Source organism: Vulpes lagopus, chromosome 2 (assembly GCF_018345385.1).
Source record: "Vulpes lagopus strain Blue_001 chromosome 2, ASM1834538v1, whole genome shotgun sequence".
Taxonomy (NCBI): domain Eukaryota; kingdom Metazoa; phylum Chordata; class Mammalia; order Carnivora; family Canidae; genus Vulpes; species Vulpes lagopus.
The window spans coordinates 85,105,170-85,127,059 of NC_054825.1; the positions used below are offsets into that span (position 1 = coordinate 85,105,170).

Below are 21,890 nucleotides of genomic sequence, written 5' to 3' on the forward strand. Positions count from 1 at the left end.
AATGAGAGTGTCAATCCTTTAAGAGGACATAACAATCCTAAACATATGGACACCTAATACAGAGCTTCAAAATACATGACACAAAAACTAACAGCTACAAGAATGAAAAAAAAAAAAAACAAGCCCACAATATTAGCTGAGGACTTCAATATTCACCTCTCAATAATAGAACAGGTAAACAGAAAATCAGTAAGGCAGAAGACATAAACAACACTATTAGCCCATGTGATTCAATTAATTTATAAAAGAACACTTCATGAAGAAAAATGCATTATACACATTCTTTTCAAGGGTACTAAATAGTTTTACAAGAGAGACCATATTAAGAACCATAAGACAATTCTCTAAATTTAAAAAGATTTGGCTCACATAGAGTATGTTCTCTGACCACAATGGAGTGAGAAATCAGTAACAAAAGATCTCTGGGAAACTTCATAAATATTGGAAATGAAATAACCCACTTCTAAGTAACCCACAGGTCAGAGAAGAAATCTGAAGGAAAATTAAGTGTTTTGAAAGAAATGAAAATGAAACCTCAACATATCAAACTTTGTGGAATGCCATTCAAGAGTGCTTAGTGGGAAATTTATGGTACTACATAGGAGAGAAGAAAGGTGTGAAATCAATGACCACAGTTTCCACCTTAAAAAACTAGGAAAAGGACAAATTAAATCCAAAATAAGCAGAAATAAAGACGAGAGTGGAAATCAATGAAATAGAAAATAGATAAATAATAAACAGAAATCAGGGCACCTGAGTTGGCTCAGTTGGTTAAATGTCTGCTTTTGGCTTGGGTTGTGGTCTCGTGGTTCTGGGATTGAGTCCCTCATTAGGCTCCCTGCTCAGTGGAGAGTCTGCTTCTCCCTCTCCTTCGGCCCCCTACTCCTGCTCTTTCTCAAATAAATAAATAAAATTAAAAACAAAAACATAAACAGAAATCAATGAAACAAAAAGCTGATTCTCTGAAAAGATCAATAATATCGAAAGACCATAAGCCAGGCTGATTGGAAAAAAAGAAAGAAATTATCAACACCAGGGATTAGAGAAAGGCAACACTATCACAGATTCTATTAATACTGAAAAGATAATGAGGGAATATTATGAACAACTTTATGTCAATCAATTCAACCACGAGTGAAATACATCCTTGAAAGAAACAAACTATCAAAGTCTATACTAAAAAAAAAAAAAAAAAAAAAGATAACCTTCCTTAATAACTCTATTTCTATTAAATAAATTGAGTTTGTCGTTAAAAATCTCCCAAAAAAGAAAATTCCAGGACCAGACAGCTTTATTGGTGAGTTTACCCAATATTCAAAGAAGAAATAAAATGTCTGTGAAAGTGGTAGAGCTAAGGACTTCTGGAGAAAACTGGCAAAAATGGTTAGAATCAATATTTTTCAGAATTCTGGAAATAACCAAAAGCTTGTGGCAACTGCAGAATGTTTATTCAAGAAAAATGGTTGAATCTTGGTAAGATCTTTCAAGCTTTGTGGCATTTTAACCAGTCCCATCCCCCACTGTTGGCTCTGTGAGGACCTTGAAACAGAATAGCCAGCATTTACGGTGAAAGCAGGTAGCCTGGCAGCTACTGGAAGGCACAGAACAGGGATGGAGCTCTTTCAAAGCCTCATTTTCAAAGAATTGTCTTCTTGATCTGTCTGGTGGTTCTTTGTAAGATAACACTTACTTGTAAGGCTATCTGTATTTGACCTATCTCAGGGGTTGCCTTTTCTCTGGGAGGCACTTGTTGAAAACAATTACAGTTAACTTCAAGGCTGCCTCAGTGATGGAGAACAAACAACAGGCTAAAAAGCTGAAAAGAAAAAGTTGGGGAGATGTCTATAGGGTTTTAAAAAGCTTGGATATAGTCCTGAGTCTAGAAGGTCTCACATGTGTAGTAGGGTTGTGTGCATGCACAACAGAGGCCTAAGGATGCCTTACACCTTCATTTCTGGCTGATCTTAATGCTCTGTGCTAACAGGAAGGAAAGCTAAGACAGAGTTGTCAATTGTTTGGCTAAACATGGACAGTGTGCACGACTGCTTGGCTAAATATTGAAGTTGCACACAATACCCCAAGAGAACCCCTTAGGAAGACTGGGAGACTTACCGGTTTCCAGGTGTTTGGGGAAATCTTTGTCCAATTAGCTGATCACTAATCTAACCAAGCAGAGACTTCAGTGGCCATAAGTTATAGTGTTACAGAATTTATTCAGAGAAGTTATTTAACAAACAAAAACAACTACAATAAGTAGCAGCAACAAATCCCAGGGAAAGGAAGAATTTGATTTCCAGAGTTGTCATACAGTATTTAAAATGTCCAGTTTTCAACAAAAGATTACAAGACACACAAAGAAACCAGAGGTATGGCCCATACAAAGGGGAAAAGAGTCATCAACAGAAACTGTGCCTTAAGAAATCCACACATTGGACTTTGTAGACAACGACTTGGAATCTACCATTGTAAGTATGCTCAAAGAACTAAAAAAAAATCATGTCACCAAATCTAGTGTATCAGTGAAGAAATAAAAATTACAAAAGAAAAAATACCAAGGCTACACAGACTTCCAGAAAATGGAAGAGGTGGGAATTCTTCCTAACTCATTCCACGAAGGTGAATTCCTCAGATACCAAACCAGACTAAGACATTACAAGAAAACAGACCCTATGCCTCATGAACAAAATGCAAAAAGTTCTAAATTAAATTTTAGAAAATCATGTTCACCAATTTATAAAAATGGTAACATACCATGATTACGTAGGGTTTCTCCTAAGAATGAAAGGTTAGTTTAAATTTGAAAACCAGTGTAATTTACCATACTAACAAATTAATAAAGAAAAATCATGTGATTATCTTAATAGATACAGAAAGAGCATCTGACAAAAATCCAACATTCATTCCTGATACAAATTCTCAGCAAACTGGGAAATGAAATTAACCACCTGATAAAAGAGATTTATAAAAAAGATCTACAATAATATCATACTTGATGGTGAGAGACTAAATGTTTTCCCACTCATTACCCATAAGATCATGAAGAAGGTAACACTATGTATTCTCATCATTTCTATTTGATACTGTAACACTGTACTGGAGATTTAGCCTATGCTATAAGGCAAAAATATAAGAATAAAAATAAAAATAAAAGGCATTCAATTTGGAAAGGAAGAAATTAAACTTGTTTTCTATTTGCTTGAATGTCTATGTAGAGAATCTAGTAAAATATACTAAAAAGCTACTAAAATTAAAAAGACATTAAGATGGCGTAATACAAGTTCAACATCCAACAGTCAATGGTATTTCTATAAATGAGCAACAAACAATTATAAACTAATACTGGAAAACAGTATCATTTACATATGTAATACTCAGGAATAAATGAGCCAAACGTGTAGAACTTATACCCTAAAAACTGAAAAAAAAAAAAAAGAAAAACAAAACAAAAACAAAAACAAAAAACAAACCAGTGCTGCAAGAAATTGAAGGAGACCTCAATAAATGAAGAAATATATCACGTTAAATGAATCAGATTACTGAACACTGTTAACATGTCAGTTCCCCCCCCTGCCGACTGATCTGTGGATTCAAGGCAATGCCAATTGGAGCTCTAGAAGGCTGTTATGAAGCTTATTCTAAAATTCATGCAGACTTAGAAAGGACCTTGGATAGCTAAACCAACATTAAAAAATGACAAAGTTGGAGGACCAATAATACCTAATTCCAAGACATACTATAAGGCTGTAGTAATCAAGATGGTGTGTTATTGATGTAAAGACAGAAAAGGAGAGCAATGGGTCAGAACAGAGTGTCTGGAAACAAATCCACACATATACTGACAACTGATTTGACAACAAAAGTGCACAAGGGCCATTCATCTGAGGCAGGATTGTTTTTTCAACAAATGGTACTGGAACAACCAGATACACAAATGTAAAACAAAACAAAATAAATCCTCTGATCCAAACCTCACACCATATAAAAAAATTAACACAAAACCGATCACAGACTCAAACATAAAACCTGAAATTATAAAACTTTTACAAGAAGACATAGGAGAAAACTCCTGTGACTTTAGGCCAGGTTGCTTAGATACTATAACTAAAGCATGATTCATAAGAAAAAAAACTGGTAAGTTGGAATTCATCAAAATAAAGCTTGCTCTTTGAAAGCCACTGTTAAGAGAATGAAAAGAAAAAAACAGAACAAAAGGGAAATATCTGCAAATCACGTATCTGATGAAGAACATATTTAACATATATAAAGAACATTGTGACGTCACACACCTGACAGTGGATGGGTCTGATCTCACAAAGGGGAGAAAAGAAAAAGAAAGAAGGAAAAAGGCTGAAAAATGAATAGAGTAAGAACTTAAAAGAAAAATAAAGAGGTTGCAAACAACAGGGTGTTTTAGGGAGAAAAGAAACTACTTTCTTATGGACAGAAAGAGAAACTGAGTGTGTCTGGAATAGAATTACTATAAAGATAGAATCAATACATAGTGGAAGACTGACAGGATACTTAGAATTAACTCTTATGGCTTCACTATATTAACAAGAGATTTTATTCATTCATTCAGTTCACATTTGAGTGTTCCTAAATAAAGGACTTTAATATGACTGACCATCTGAATTAAGTTTTCTTTGATCAAGCTGTTAATGAAATAAAACATATTATGTTTTAAAAAAAACCTGAACAAACTCAAGTTAAAAATACATTAATGACAAAGAAATACCAATACTACTTATTAAGAACTGTAACATATTTACAGAAATTTCATTACAAACTCTAACCTAGGCAGTAGATAATAACATCTTGGGGTATGAGGTACAAAAGGTGAAAGTTTGAGACCTTTAAGAATATGCCTTTGTTAAATTAACCTATTGGAGTTTCTTCATGATGATCTTAAAAAGGAAGTGTAATACTAAAGTGTGTAAAACTTACTTGCACAGAAGTGATTGACATTTCTAAAAAAATAAAGAATAAACAAGACAAATTCAAGTGGAAGTGGTAAGAGGTGGTCCTATATAGCTTATTTATATATTCTGGTCAACCAACTAAGTAAGTAGATGTTGCAAACTGAATGGCAAGATTGCAAAGAAACAAAAAAACTGGTCTGTGTCCATTTACTTGGGTACTATGGACTCATTTGGGTAAATTAAAGAAATAAAGAAATGACTTTTTTGTACATACTGGGCTGTAATATTTCCACCTTGGACTCGCCTACAGTTTTCAGGTCATGAGAAATGTATCTTAATTCATCCTTACTTCTAAGAAATTACTACTATAGGGAAAGCCCAAAGGCTGCAGATGAACTTGAGCATTTAGACATATCTGAACTTCTCATGAAAAATTTATTTTGAGAAGCTCTGTAAGTACTCTATGCTCAAAAAGAAAAGTTGAGCTACTTTAACAGCCTTTAGAAGTTTTGTGAGTTTTTTTTTTTTTAAAACCTTAATAAGTAGAGTATGGTGTGGAATGATCTTGTATCATTTGAAAATAGGTATCCAATGCAGTCAGAGTGACTACAGTCTCTCATTTTGCATTTTAGGTAAAAGCCTGGAATTTTTTTTAGAAAACTAATGTTCAAAAACACCAAGAGCAGTGGTGTCATAACATATTAAAGATGGTTATTTTTTGGTTGTTGAAACAGTTTGTCCTCACTGGTCCAGAGTACTTTATATATATAGTCATTAGCATAAAGTCATTGAGTACATATACTCCTTAGGGGCAATGACTGCATTATCAACTATTCTAAAAAAATTCACTTTTTTAGAGAATGAACTGAGAACTCTCCTAGCAGATGTAATAAGAACAAAAACTGGAAAGACCTTCGATGTATGTTTGTATCCTATGAATGGCACAACAGGAAAGCCTGGAAAGAAAAGTAGATTAGGGAACAGAGGAACTGTGTTCTGGAACTGGGTCTGCCACTTAGTACCCACAGTGACTTGAAACAAGTCTCAGCCCTGAAGATCTTGTTTCGCCATAGGTAAGACAGGGATCAGGATACTGGTCTGCAGGGAAATGGTGGGAATCAGATGTGATAATGTGGGCATGCCCCAAAGTGATATGAGGCTATAGATAGTTACATCATCATCAATGGATTTTCTCTCAGAAAGAAAAATTTTTAAGCTTCCAACAAGATGTTATTTTAACAAGAAGCCTGACCATACTAAATATAATTTAAAAAGTAAATACCCCAGTAGTCTGGGAACCTTTGGTCTTGGTCTGTGCACTGACACAGACATGTCCTGTGAAATTTATGCAAGGCCTTTCCCCTTAGTTTTCTTGACTAGAAAACAGACGGGATATAGAATTTCTAAGGAATCTTGTTAGGTCATGATTCTGTGACTCTTTAAAACACCATTTAAAAATCATGTTTGTCTTTCATCTGTAGAATGAAACATTATCTTGTGAGATAATGCATGAGTTTATTTGATAATTTCTGTAAGTTAGATTGTCAATGCATCAGAAGTTTTGAACTGATCATGATCTCAGGGTTATGAGTTGGGCCCCGAGTCAGACTTCACACTCAGCAGGCAGTCTGCTTGGGATTCTCTTCCCCTCTTCCTCTGCTTCCCCACCCACCTACGTGAGCATATGCAAGAGCCCTTTCTCTCTCAAATAAATGAATAAATCAAATCTTAAAAAAAAAAAAAAATAGGGCAGCCTGGGTGGCTCAGTGGCTTAGCACCACCTTCAGTCCCGGGTGTGGTCCTGGAGACCTGGATCGAGTCCCATGTCAGGCTCCCTGCATAGAATGGAGCCTGCTTCTCCCTCTGCCTGTGTCTGTGCCTCTCTCTCTCTCCTTCTCTCTGTCTCTCATGAATAAATAAATAAAATTTAAAAAAAAGTAAAATGTTACTCAAAAATAAAAGACAAAACAGGTCCACAAAAACAAAAATTTAGTGTGATATTTTAATTTTATTTACTATTATTTCTTGTAACTTATATATATCTTCAATGTCCAACCATTAAAATATTCTCCTTAATCTAGCTTACCTCTTTCAAAATCAGGGATCTAAAATTTAACTTTTGGTTGTAATGTCTTAAAAAGAGAAATGAAGAAATCATCCTTAAAAAAACAAAACAAAACCCAAACCCAACTATTTATCACCACAAATTTTTTAGGAGAAGTTGCTTACTGTGTCGTGGACTCTGAGTCCAGTCTGAAATCCTGGGACTTGTCCTTAATGACTGGCTGCTGTGAAAGAAGAACAACAATTGGTGAGGCAAGACTTGGAGAAGATAATGCAGGCAATAGTCACAACTTGCTGAATGAGGAGAGAACATGTCTGTTCTGAACATGAATGTCTATCAGAAACATGTATTTACTCCTATGGAAAACCAATTGGTTCTTCACATCATCTGAGCACTTATACCCAAAGTCAGTTTTCAGGTATGTGGCAAAAAAAAAAAAAGTCAGGTGTGAATCAGTCTAAATTAATCTAGACATACTATGTGGGAGATCGCTTAAGTTCTAAATTTATCTTTCAACACTGCAGCTTTTCTTCCTCATTTTTTCGGTATACTTTATATTTTCATAGTGATGATATCATGCAACTTTATATTTTCACAGTGATGATATGTAAAATTTTCATCTGAAAACAGTCTTCTACAAAATTTGTTCAGGATATATTTTATTAATGGCACCTTCCTGGGGAAAACAAATTAATAAGCACTTCCAGTGGTGCCAGATTATACTGAGCATCTTGTTAGATGGTTCATCAGGAATTCAAGCATTAACTCCAGATGAAAGTATACGGTGGGAATATGGTGTCTGATATGAGATAGTCTTTAATAAATCAGCCCAATGTTGCTATAAAATTGACAATTTTTTTTTTAAGATAGTTACATGTTATGGAAAGATTCCTTTAAAATTCACATAGAAGGACGCCTGAGTGGCTCAGTAGTTAAGTGTCTGCCTTCAGCCCAGGGCACATCAGGCTCCCTGCATGGAGCCTGCTTCTCCCTATGCCTTTGCCTGTCTCTGCCTCTCTGTGTATCTCTCATGAATAAATAAAATCTTAAAAAAATAAATAAAATTCACATAGAAAATATACATTGTTCCTATGTTAAAGTTTTGAGTTATATACAAATGAAAGGGATATACCATATCTATTTAATTACTTAAATTAAAAAAAATCTCAAAAAAAAAACAAAATGAAAGAAAAGGAGTACAACCTTTTCTTTCAGGGTTAAGTTGTCTGAGCGACTACTGCTTTCCAAGCCTTATCTTTCCCGAAGCTTATTTCGCTTTGTAGATTTCCTCCTTCACAATCAGATTTCTGCAAGATTTGCACTGAATATCTTAAAACAGGTATTACTTATCATCACAAAGATTTCAAGAGGATATTGTTTTCTGGATCATAATTATGTCATATTATTGCTATTTCTATAGTTTTAAATAAAGCACAGGATAAAAACAAGAATAAAAGAACAAGAAGACTTTGTGGTGAAAGGTGGATGTTGTAGCAAGTGACTCAATTTCACAAAACAACAAAAGAATCAGTAACACCTTGATTTTACTCTACAGGTGAAGATGATTGGACTCAGTTAAAATGTGGGGAAAAAATACAAACACACGAAAAATTCAATTTAAGGACTAATTCAGACTACAAACAGTCTATCTGCCCTCAACTCGACAGAGTAAGAAGTAAAGAAAGCCATCAAAATCTAAACTCAGCATCAATTATAACTGAATTTCTTTAGTTTTGCCCTAGACTTATGAAATAAATTCCAAACACAGCAAATTAATTTGATACTAATTTTATTTTTTTATATGGTCTAGTAAGTATTACTTCTATCTCTTTGCCCATGGCAAGGCCAGTATCTTATCATAAATGTATGTATAATGTGTGAAACTTTGTAAAACTCTGGATTAAAAAAAAAAAAACCCTCAACATAACAGCTCTAATAAGAATTGGAACCTACTCCAAAGGTTGAGGGAAAAGAAGACAGATAATAATACATCACTGTTAAGTCAATGTTACTTTTAATTATTTGTGACCCTGACAAATGAGTAACAATGTATTGCCACGTGCAGGTCTTACCAAACCTGCTTTTAATAGACTGTTCACGTAAAATGGGTGCTGTCATGCCCTCAAAAAGTGTCTTAAGTGGGTTTAACACCGTCCCTGCTCTTTCCTACTGTATACTGTGTTACAGTGACTGACACACCCAAGTCCTTTTTCATGGCTTGTGTTCAAATCCTATGAATCCCAAGTTAACAGGGTATCCACATTACAAAGTTTTAATACTTATTTGTTAAAGGACACTTATTTAATTCGGACCAATATTCCACTTCTAAACACCTTTACTCACTCATTCCTTGGTCTCAGCAGCAGCACGTCATATGGGTAGTTACTCATGGAGGCAGAAGGAGGGGGAAGAAGGAGGTGTCTCTGTGAGCTGTTTTGTTTCATTTTTTTCTTTTAACATAAAAGCCCCCAAGGCTAGAACACGATCAGCCCGTAAGCACCACCCCCACCATCAACAAGGCCAAGGAGCACCACTACCCTTCTTTCCCTCCTGTCCACGCACACCTCTCAGTTTTTGTGACTCTGTTTCCTCTTCATGGATACCCTTGATTTGGAGAGGAGGGGATGAAGAGGGGAAGATGAGCAAATCAAAGGAGATGAATGAAAGGATCAGAATCCAGAGGCTCCTGCTTCCCAAACCCTCACAGCTTCTCCATGATGCTTTTACATTTAGATGCAGTGAGACTTAAACATGAAAGGAATGATTAATGGCATGATTTTAAGTGCCTACACTTTCATGGAGATTTACAAAGAAAACAACTCATAAATAGCTCTGTAAAAGAGAAATGAGCCATGCAAACAACTCACCCAAAATTTTCTGTAAACTTGAAGAATGAATGTAAAATTAGGTAAATGTTCAAGCAATGTCTGTTGCAGCTAGCACACTAGTGAGCTTTAAATAAGGCAAATTTAAGATACAGTAGGACTCTATATTTACATGCTGTTTATAATACCTTCTGATAGTTCTCCATTGCCCATATAATTAATATCTGTAATTTACTTATACTCACTTTAAGGAATTTAAAAAAAGAGGAAAACCACCATCCACCAGAGCTGGTGGTTAAGTTCCAGTCTTGGCTCTGTCATTAACTTTCTCTGTTAATGAGCACAGCCACTTAACTTCTCTTGGGATCTGTTTTTCACTTGAAAATGAACAAGACGGGGCTCAGAGTAAAAGATGAACTCTACGGTAGTAGCACTGTTCTTGTATTTTACAGATGAGGAAATGGAGGCCCAGAGTCACCAAGCTTACAGAAGTAGCCTGAAGGGTACAGTTCTGTTTTCTTCAAACTGATTTAACAACAAAACTATTTTTTTTTCAGAACAGTTTTGTTTGAGAGCCTTATATATAAACACTTAAATGTAGAATTACTCTAAGTGAAGCTAGGTTTGGTGGTCTGGCAAACCCTGTCTTCCCAGCCCAACTCCCCAGAGCCCTAAAGAATAGGATTCTACAAAAGAGAGTTTATAGACAACTGGACTAGAGAAGCTCGCCTAGATTTCCTCTGTTGCTAAAACTCTGTTTCCAGGAGCACAATTTTACAACTTTATATATTCATATGTTTGCTGTTGATTCTTTGTTTTATGATTATTTGTAATTGATTATGTAAATTATGATGCATTTCCTTAAGGACAAAATATTTCCCTACATGAAGACACAGTTTTTTTTTTTTAAAGATTTTATTTATTTATTCTTGAGAGATAGAAGGAGAGACAGAGCCAGAGACACAGGCAGAGACATAGCCAGAGACACAGGCAGAGGGAGAAGCAGGCTCCATGCACCGGGAGCCCGACATGGGATTCGATCCCGGGTCTCCAGGATCGCGCCCTGGGCCAAAGGCAGGCGCCAAACCGCTGCGCCACCCAGGGATCCCCAAAGACACAGTTTTGAAACAAAACCTCAGTGCCTGGGTGGCACAGTGGTTGAGCGTCTGCCTTTGACTCGGATTATGATCTCGCGGTCCTGGGATTGAGTCCCACATCGGGCTCCCTGTGGGGAGCCTACTTCTCCCTCTGCCTATGTCTCTGCCTCTTTCTCTGTGTCTTTCATGAATAAATAGATGAAATCTTAAAAAAAAAAAAAAAAAAGAGGGATTGTGAGATTGGATTTAAAAAATATAAAACAGGGATCCCTGGGTGGCGCAGCGGTTTGGCGCCTGCCTTTGGCCCAGGGCGCGATCCTGGAGACCCGGGATCGAATCCCACATCAGGCTCCCGGTGCATGGAGCCTGCTTCTCCCTCCGCCTGTGTCTCTGCCTCTCTCTCTCTCTCTGTGACTATCATAAATAAATAAAAAATTAAAAAAAAAATATAAAACAAAATGCGAAGGTCTTCACCTTGGTTCACGATTTGTAGTTTTCAGTACTAATTAAAACAACAACAACAACAACAACAGATATTTATGAAACGCTACGCTGTGAGGCACTGTGCTACACATCCTGGGGTATAAGCTGAGTAGACTGTAAGAGTTTATGATATAATGGGGAAAGATGTGGATACAACCAACAAAGCAGAGGGGGACAAACATTATGATAAAGGTAAAAAAGGAAATGTGTGGAAATAAAGGAACAGAAGCCCTGAATTGTAACTTGAGGTTTTTGAGAAGGATTCACCAGAGGAGGCAGCCCCGGCGGCTCAGTGGTTTAGTACTGCCTTCAGCTCAGGGCCTGATCCTGGAGATTTGGGATCAAGTCCCATATCGGGCTCCCTGCTTCTCCCTCTGCCTGTATCTCTGCCTCTCTCTCTCTCTCTCTTTCTCTCTGTGTCTCTCATGAATAAATAAATAAAATCATTATTTTTTTTAAATAAAATCTTAAAAAAAAAGTATTCACAGAGGATGGAGCATTTAGCAAGATCTTAAGAGATGAATTGCAATTCTGGTAATTGGAGAGGCACAAAAAACTCTACAGTTCAAGAAAACAGGGTGAGCAAAGGTTTGAAGAATGTCTGCAGGGCAGCCTACTCAGGATGAGAAGATGAAAAGTAGGTCAGAATTCAATTCAATCTTCAAGGTGTGGGATCTAGATAAACATTTACGAGATTTGGACCTTATAGACAATGTTGAGCCAACTATGATTTCTGAGCCAGTAGGTCACATGACTTGATTTCTATTTTGGCAAAGTATCTCATCTCCAGTAGGCTGGGAACAGGTGGATCAAAGGTGGGAGAATGGAAGAGTGATGACTGCTAAAGGCAGGGACCAAGGGGCCATTTCATGCCAATGTGATGATCTCTCTGTGATCTCTCCTCTCTGTTCACTTTTTAAAAAGCTGACATCCCTAATTACCTTCTGCCCTTTGTTCTTTCCATTCTCTATATTCCTCTGTTCCCATGTATTTAAGCAGTGTGTTTAGGTTAATGACTTCCAAATCAATACCATGAAACCAGATCTCAAGTTTTCTTTAAAATGATTTGGCAATCGCCAGTTTTTAGCAAATTCTGTATACACATTTTTTTTTTCCCTGAAAACTCACTTCGTTTCATCAAAACTACCTAGGAAGTCTGAGTTTTCAGCACATCTCTCCTGAGTTCCATAGATGCTCACAAGATATCTGCAATTGGCTGCTGCAAAGACACTGTCAACTTTGTGAGTCTCCAATTGAAGTGATGCTTATATTCTTATGCCCCAAGATGTTCACATCAGAAACCTAGATTCTTCTTTTATTTTCACATGGATTTAGTCACCATTGTGTTTGGCTTGAATTATTGCTTCTCCTGCTCTTACTTCCTTTAGTGCTGCTTTTCCCCAGTTTTTTCAGAGCTTCTGACGTCAGCTTGCTTTTGTTTTTTGTTTTTTTTTTTCTTTTTTTGAGAGAGAGAGAGAACACGAGCTTGGGGGTGGGGGAGGAGAGGGAAAAAGAGAATCCTAAGTAGGTTCCACACCCAGCGCAGAGCCCGATGGGCTTGGTCTCACTACTCAGATCATGACCTGAGCCAAAAGAGTTGGACGCTTACTGACTGAGCCACCCAGGCACCTCTAGAGTGAGCTTTTGAAACCATCAATTTGATCATGCTGTCTTCCATGCTTTAAATCCTCGGTGGCTCCCTACTTCCTACAGGATAAAATCCAGCTTCTTAACATGCCATATAGGAACCTTCTTAATCCTGTCCACTTGTTCAGCTTCAGCACTTTCTATTTTTAAACTTTGCATCTCAAGCCCAAGCCATGATGAAATACTTGTAGTGGCCCCAGTACACCATGCCTTCGTATGGATCTGTTCGGTCTACCAGGAATGCCCTTCCTCCCGTGAAACTCAATTTGGAAATCAATTCTTCTGAAAAGGTTTCTTGACCTCACCAAGCTTAGGTCAGGGACCATTTCTATTTGTTCTTGCATTTCATGCAGAAGTCTATTATCCTCTTGTGCTGCAAAACCCCTGTGTTTGACTATCTGCCAGCTCTTTCAAGAGAAAAATCCCTAAAGGAGGAGGCAGATGATGGGCATATCAGATCAGATATTCCAGAATGATATTTACATAAAAATTTCTAGTAGGCAATTAGAAATACACATTGGGGATTCAGGGAGCCCGAGGTATAGATATAGAATTTGATACATTTGAAATACCAAAGTATTATCTGCAACTATGGGGGTAGAAGAGATAATCTAGAAAAAATATGTTAAAGAAACATATAAAACAACCACAAAAAAGATGGAGCAGTGTGTATGTTGGAAAAGGTTTGTATTACAGTGGCAGGCCGAGCCAGAGAAGGAGAAAGGGGCAGGAAGGGCAGTGTTACAAAAGGAAAGAGAAGCAGCTGGGAGACAGTGGTGGTAATGACCCACAACTTTGGGGGTATTTCTTTACTTGGTCTATTAACAGCTGGGTTTGGTCCTTCCTCCACTCTGCACTTTATCCCTTGTTCCTAACTGTACTGTGACCAGAGTCGACTTTCCAATTTTTCTGGTGAGCATTTCTGGCCACGTTAGGGCTTTTGCACACGTGGTTTCTGGTGTCTTAAATGTGTCCTCTTCATAAAAACTAACCATCTCCCTCTCACCACATGGCCTCATAACATACTGTCCTTTCACTGCTCATATGCTTCCTTTCATGAGTTACTAATTACAATGACTTTCACTCACTAGACTGTAACTTCTATAAGTGGAGGGGCTGTTTCTGTTTAATTTGCTCTTATACCATTCAGACAACACCCCACCACAGTGCCTGGGAAAACAGCAGGCATTCAACACTCAGGTGTGAAATAAATAATGAAGATGTCAAAGGAGTGGAGGAATGAGGATGGGGATCACTGATGGGGTGAGAGCTAGAAGAATGTGGGATGGCAAAATGACCAAAATACAAGTAGGGAGATGCCTGGGTGGCTCAGCAGTTGGGCGTCTGCCTTTGGCTTTCGGCATGATCTGGGAGTCCCGGGGATGGAGTTCCACATTGGGCTTCCTGCATGAAGCCTGCTTTTCCTTCTGCCTATGTCTCTGCCTCTCTGTGTAACTCTCATGAATAAATAAGTAAAATCTTAAAAAAAACAAAACAAAACAAAACAAAATTACAAGTGGAGGGATCAACTATAGAAATGTGCTTCTTTCATTGAGATTTGAAAGCAGCTGGAGAAGGAAGGTGAAACTAACAGAAATACAGAGAAAGTAGAGATGAGAAGTAGAGAAAATTCATGTCTAATGACTTCTCTTTCAAGAAGAAGAGACATTTCAGGGGCGCCTGGGTAGCTCAAGCAGTTGAGTGTCTGCCTCTGGCTCAGGGCGTGATCCTGGGGTCCTGGGATGGAGTCCTACATTTGGGCTCCCCGTGGGGAGCCTGCTTCTCCCTCTGCCTATGTCTCTGCCTTTCTGTGTCTCTCATGGATAAATTAAAAAAAAAAATATATATATATCTTTTTTTTTTTTTTTTTAAAGAAGAGACAAAGTCAACTTGGGAGTAAGAAATTAGGGACTTGACAATATCTTTAAGGGGGTATGGGCACCTGAGTGGCTCAGTCAGTCAAGTGTCTGCCTTCAGCTCAGGTCATGATCCCAGGGTCCTAGGATTGAGGCCCACACTGGGCTCCCTGCTCAGGGGGGAGCCTGCTCCTCTCTCTCCCTCTGCCCCTTTCTCCTCCCATTCGTGCACATGTGCGCTCTCTTTCATTCTCTCAAAATAAATAAGTAAAATCTTTAAAAGGCGTGCTTAGTCACATGCTCCAAATACTATACGTGTCCAGCATCAAACTGGTAAATAATTTCTGCTTCCATGCATTTATTTCCTGGTGGCCCAAGAGAGACCGGATTCAAGGAGAATGAAAAATGACTGCAGATAACAGGAAGGGCAGGAAGCATCAAACACCACTTCCACTTCTCTTTCTTTAATTCCTGCAAACTACGGGATCACCTGGCTCTTCCATCCCTTCTGTGACTGCACTGTTCCCTAGCGATGGGAGATTAAGGAAGGAAGCTGGAGAGACTGTCATATGAAGGCCATCCCAGCCCCCTGTGCACTGCTGAATATCCAGTGCATGCAATGCCAGGCTGTGGGCTTTCATGGGGCTCAGGGTTGATGTGCGAGAGTCGTCGTTACCTCAGCACAGCTGCTCCTATTCGTCTACCTGCTCCTTCTGTTGCTCAATAAACATTCTTTGGCCACCTGCTTTGCACGAGATGCTGGCAATTCAATTCTGAACATGACATAGTCCCTGCCTTCAAGGAAGTTTGAGCCCTTTTATTTCCATCCAGTGAAGAAGAAAGAAATAGGAGAAAAAAGTCAGACACATGAGCTATGCTAGAAGTTGCAGGTTATATTTTTTTTCCTTTTAAACCAACTCCTTTTGCCTGAACTTTTCCTTCTTCATCTTTTTTTTTCCTTCTTCATCTTTATTATAAAGACTTAACAGGTTTTCTGAAACCGCTATGAACTTTTAATAAAGTTTCAAAATGCAACTGATCCTCATTATTTGTGCATTGCCTGTTTGCAAATTCGCCTTCTCACACCACAGCTCTCATTTGTAATCCCAGATCGATACCTGAGGTGTTTTTTTTACAGCGACTGAACACATGCACATGCGCAGAGTGCTGAAAATCTGAACTGCCTGATGCACACAATCCTAGTTGAGGTTGGAACACTAGAAACTTCTAATGCTTTGGCATGTTTCAAATGTTCTAAATAAATACTGTATATAAGTATCCTTTCTGTGGCCTATTTATTGTTCTGGTTTTCACATTTTTGTGTTTTACTGGTGATTCTGTGGTTTAAAATGATCCTTAAGCAATGTGCTGAAGTATTGCCTAGTGTGACTACATGCAAGAAGGCTGATGTGCCTTAGATTAAATATATGTGTCAACTGAGCTTCGTTTAGGCACAAGTTTGAGTACTCTGGATAGGAGTTCAATTTTAATGAATCAACAATATATATTAAATAAAGTGTCCTTATACTTTATACTAGCTGATGAAAATGTGACCAGAGGCTCATAGGAACCTAATCCTGTATTTTTCCTAGGAGCACTGGTTCACTAGTCACTAATTCAATGTTCATGGTGAATTCAGAGAACATAACTACTATGAACAATGAGAATCTACTCTGTGTTTTTCAGCATGGCTTCCATGTATTCACCAAATCACTATTTTACTGTTCTTCAACCGCTACCTTCTCTGTTCTTCTCAGATCCTGACAGATCTATGAAGTTTTTGGGAGTTCTCTCCCAATCAAATCACAAACATTTATTGAGAATATTCTATATGTAATGTACAAAGGTGAGGAAATTTGGAGGGAATAGAGTTACTGGGAAGTTGATTTCCATTGGTTCACATAGCTGTGCACAATGCTTTAGAAGCTGCTGTAGAGTCAGGTCAACTCAGACTTGATATCCAGCAATCAAGGGATCTAAAGTAGATATGTTATTCATCCAATGAGGCTGGAAGAGCATTCTCTAGCAAAATTCCATAACTCTCATGTCTACGTGAGAGGCTTTCAGAAAATAAAGGGCTATCTCCCGAAGATTAGTACATTTAGGGTAGGATCTGGCACCAGGGTAATTCTGAGGCCTAGCAGTTTGAGAAGTATTAATGAGGCACATATCAAATTGGCAATTTATTGGGGTAGGAGAGCAAAAGACTAATTTTTGACTTGGGTGAATGAAGCTTAGTGAGTACAGCTCAGTAGCCAATAAGCATAGACTGTTGCCATCGCCTCCCTCTCTTGTCTTCTTCCCTTTTTCTGGTTTGAATCTCGAATTCTTACCAGACCTACCCATCAAAGTTTCAATTTCCCTCCTGATAAACAATACTAAACAGACACAGTGAGGCTGTATCTCATAATTTAGAGAGGGCAAATGTATGTACAAATAACTTGGCACTGAGGTAGCAGGTGCTAAGTGTAATAAGACACAAACAATATGCCATGAGATTTGGGGGGAAAAGACTTCTCTGACCAAGTGGAGGTTCTGGCCAGTCTGCAGTCTAAATGAATGATTCCTTATTCCTCATCATTTCAACATGTGTACATATGCATGTAAATCCATATTAGTTTAAACAAAATTGTTCAGTGAGGTTGCTTTTTAACTTCGCTCTTTACATCTTTTTAATAGTTTTACATCTACTACGTATACCTGAGCTAAGTGTAAACCACACTTACGTTCTACCAACATTTATAATGTAAAATTTATTAGATATTAGACTGAATATACGTGGTATTTGTGATAATTACAAAAGTTGTAACAGAAAATGTGACCCACATTACAAGATTGTTCATATGGGAAAATTCAATTTGAAATGTAATTTAGACTTACATTTGCCAGTGAATTTAAGGATAGGGCAATATCTGACCTCATGATCTTGGCCTGGGCATGTTTTTCATTTCTTTTTTTTTTTTTTTTAAATTTTTTATTTATTTATGATAGGCACACAGTGAGAGAGAGAGGCAGAGACACAGGCAGAGGGAGAAGCAGGCTCCATGCACCGGGAGCCCGACATGGGATTCGATCCCAGGTCTCCAGGATCGCGCCCTGGGCCAAAGGCAGGCGCCAAACCGCTGCACCACCCAGGGATCCCTGGGCATGTTTTTCTACAGCTATCTTGGGAATAATACTGCTTTCTAGTCAGTGACTCTGCAAGCTGGTATCATGTGAGCAGAGAAGATTTTCTTACAAAGGAGATGTCAACCTCTGGAGGTCTATCAAGCATTCTACATTTTTTCTGTGTAAGACACAGCAGTGTATAACAGAGGCTGCTACTTCAACATATCCACAGTGATGGGGAAGCATAAATAGGAGTAAAAAGAAAGAAGAGGCTCATTAAGCCCAGAAAAGTTCTGCCTATAGAAGAGTGATAAAAGCAAATGTTCCAATGTGTTGTATTGTATGCAGGGTTTGTGTGGATAAAAGATACTTAAATTAAAAAAAAGGGGGATCCCTGGGTTGCTCAGTGGTTTGGCGCCTGCCTTTGGCCCAGGGTGCGATCCTGGGGTCCCGGGATCGAGTCCCCCGTCGGGCTCCCGGCACGGAGCCTGCTTCTTCCTCCTCCTGTGTCTCTGCCTCTCTATGTCTATCATAAATAAATAAATCTTTAAAAAAAATTTAAAAAAGTTCATTCCTTTGTATGTTGACTAAAAGAGAACCGTGTTAAAATCAGAGAGCATTATGGCATTATTGAGACTCCTAAGTGATGACAAGAACATTAGCATACAGTTAATTTCTAAGGCAAAGGAAATAAATGGTACTCAAGAGCTATCTACATGTAAGTGAGAGACATTTTATATATACCCCTGCTGAGTCTCACATGGTTGGGATATATTTTCATGTGAAGCTATTGTTTTTAGGTAGGACAGTCTATAACTCCAACACCACTACTTAACTACTTCCCAGAAATGGAAAGATGAAGGCAAAATTTCAGTAACCTTAAAATAAGAACTGTAATTTGTACATAACAATATTTTACATTATAAAGTTAAAACAGAGCAGCAGTTCTCAACTGAACAGGGGATATCTGACAATGTCTGGAAGACATTACTGATTGTCACAACAAGAGGGGATTAGTGCTTCTGGTATCTAGTGGATATAGGCCAGGGATGCTGCCAAACATCCTACAATACACACACAATACATTCCCTCAAACAAAGAATTATCTAGCCCAAAATGCCAGTGTGCCAACGTTAAGAAACCCTGGAGTGCTTGATGAAACAAGAGGAACAGCAGCGTTAGGGTATTAGAGAACTTCAGAAAAAAAAAAGACATGCTGATAGTAGAGTCAGAAGACAGAGTGACTGATAATAATCAATTCTGCCGCTATCTAAAGGACAATTTACAACTAGGAATGACTGGTGGGAAGTTCTCCCAACAATATCTTACTTTATTTTAGATCTGTGATAGATTATTAAAGGGATGTTGCTGATATTTAGGTTAACCTTTGAAAATATCATCATGAAGAACAAACATATTATTATTCTGTCATACAACTGTAAAAGTTACAGTAAGAGTAATGGGCCAAGTGGAACATAGGTTTGGTCTAGTACAGTATCACTCATTTTACACTTTTTACATACTCAGATACAGTGGAGGCTCCCAAGGGATTCTTTCTAGCCCCCTTATTTTGAAACTGGCTATCTAGGTCCTGGCCCAGGCTAGATAAACTGAGAAGGCAAGTTGTCAGTGTGGTCTCACTGTGCTGAGGGTTAAGAGGGTGCTGGAAACACAGAGGGGAACTGCCCTAAATTGCAAGTAACATAGCTGCTGAGGGGAAGAGACAGAGCAGGGGCTGAGGTATACATGTCAGATACACTAGGAGAAGGAGAGTAAAAGGAGAATGAGTAGTAAAACTGGTCACTGGACCTGTAAGAAGGTCAAGACTGTGTGGTTTCCTTTCAAGGTAAGAGATTCTGGAGGCTTTTAGCGTTTCTTCATGTAGAACATTTAGGAACATTACTGTTGGGAACATAGTCTGTGGGTGTGAGGTGACTCCCACTTGCTTTGCTGTCACATCATCGGGATTTACTTACTTTCTCTGCAGAATATGTTCTCTCGACTAACAGAAAAATTTTAAATGTAAATAATTATTTTTGAAATTAATATTTTTTCTCAAAATATTTGTTATTGAAACAAATTAATGAAGAAAAATACATATCAGTATCATCTGCATTGAGATTCTTCATGGGACACAAATAAGAACCTTTTTAAAATTTACCTTGTAAGTTAAGATTTTGGGTTAGTTCTCTTCAGACAAAGGAAGAAAACTTTAAATATTCCTGAAATCTTTAAAAAAGATTTTATTTGTTTGGGAGAGAGAGTGAGTGAGAGAGAGCATGAGTGGGGAGAGGGGCAGAGGGAGAAGCAGACTCTCTGTTGAGCAGAAAGCCCCAAGTGGAGCTCCATCACAGAACCCCAGGATCATGACCTGAGCTGAAGGCAGATGCTTAACCAACTGAACCACCGAGGTGCCCCAAATACTCCCGAATTTTTAAAACAAATCCAAACGTAAGTTAATTTTTATCTGTTTCATAAAACAAATCAGAGATAAATCAGTGTATTTTCTTTGATAAAAAGAATTACTAAAGTTAAAAAAAGACATAAATCAGTATTATTCTTTAGCAATAGGAAGGAGGCAATAAAGTTATGATTGTGTTTTCAATGATTTAGTGTACATTTACTAACTTTTGATATTTGGAAAATCTGTTTAAACATACCAAAAAATAAGCACTATGTATTATAAACAGGTTGTTGGATTTAACATAATAAAATTATTTCTGTGGTTAAAAATAATTCACCATGCACTCTTGATACAAGAACCAGTAAATGGAATTTTTTTTTTTTTTCTGTATGAGGTGATTTTTGAAAATAGTGATATACAGCACAATTAATCCAGGCTTAATGAATTATCTGTCTCCTTTTGGAATGAAGAAGGTAACTGAAACTTAGATATTCTGTAGATGAAGACAGACACATGTACCTTGATGGCAACTTATTTACTGCCTACTGTTTTATTTAACAGTAGGTTGACAAAATTACCAACATAAAATTTCCTGTGCATTGTATACTTGGAAGAGGAACTACCATTTAACTGATGCTTCTGCATCTTCTGTTTTGCTTTGGACTACACAAGAAAAAAGCTGTTCCTGCATAAAACTGGAGTCTGCACTTTGGTTTGGGGATAGCTCTTTTGAATAAGCCCAGACTACTCTCACTGATTCTCGAAGCTAATACTAGAAATAATTAAAACACTCTTTTCCTCCGGGGAGGAGCTGAGGTATAATGGATATTTTTATAATTATATTGAAATGGCAAAACCAATAAATATTATTCTTTTAATGAGTTTTTCAAGAAAGAAAAACAAAAACATCACAGTAAGTCTCCATACCCTAAAATGATTGAACATTCCTATGCACAATTATTACTATATGTCTGGCATTTATTCAAAAACATACTTAGTAGTGTCAGTGTTCAAACATTTATAGAGTAGAAGGTACTCTTCTGCTTTGGGTTTCATTTTTAGGAAAAAAAACCCAAGCATTTCCAGAAACTTAAAAAAACTGGGCATTTTAGGAATTAAAACAAAAAGGAAATTGGGCATTTCAGTATCTTGAAACTTAAAAAAGAAATCTATTATAAGTGTCTGCTAATATATCTAGGATATATTGGTGGAAGAAAAAAATCGGAATATTAAGTATGATCCTAGTTTCACCGAGAAAAAGAACAAACATGAATAAAGACATGTGTGCTCATATTTGCAGAAAACATTTTTAACAGGACATGGAAGAAACTTATTAGAGTGAATAGAAATATTAACCAGAAGGGTTTTATTTTTAATTTATACTATACTATATTGGTTAAATTTTTAAGCCTATGAGCATATATTACTTTTATAGTAAAAAAACCTTAATATTATTAAAACAATTTTTAAATAGGAGTTTTATTGG

General features: G+C 37.4%; 1 protein-coding gene across 7 annotated transcripts in view; it reads right to left on the bottom strand.

Annotated features, from left to right (window-relative positions):
• The window catches only part of AHI1 (Abelson helper integration site 1), a 203,085-nt gene that overhangs the window by 16,329 nt on the left and 164,866 nt on the right, over nucleotides 1–21,890 (bottom strand). For 5 of the 7 annotated variants that reach the window (XR_005985976.1, XM_041743283.1, XM_041743281.1 and 2 more), the window contains one exon: nucleotides 7,149–7,207. Coding sequence is in view for 6 of the 7 variants with exons in the window: in XM_041743283.1 (XP_041599217.1) it covers nucleotides 7,149–7,207 (59 nt within the window). In the remaining variant the exon portion in view is untranslated. The remainder of the gene's footprint in view (nucleotides 1–7,148; nucleotides 7,208–21,890) is intronic. The other 2 variants (XM_041743284.1, XM_041743282.1) reach the window with 1 other exon arrangement.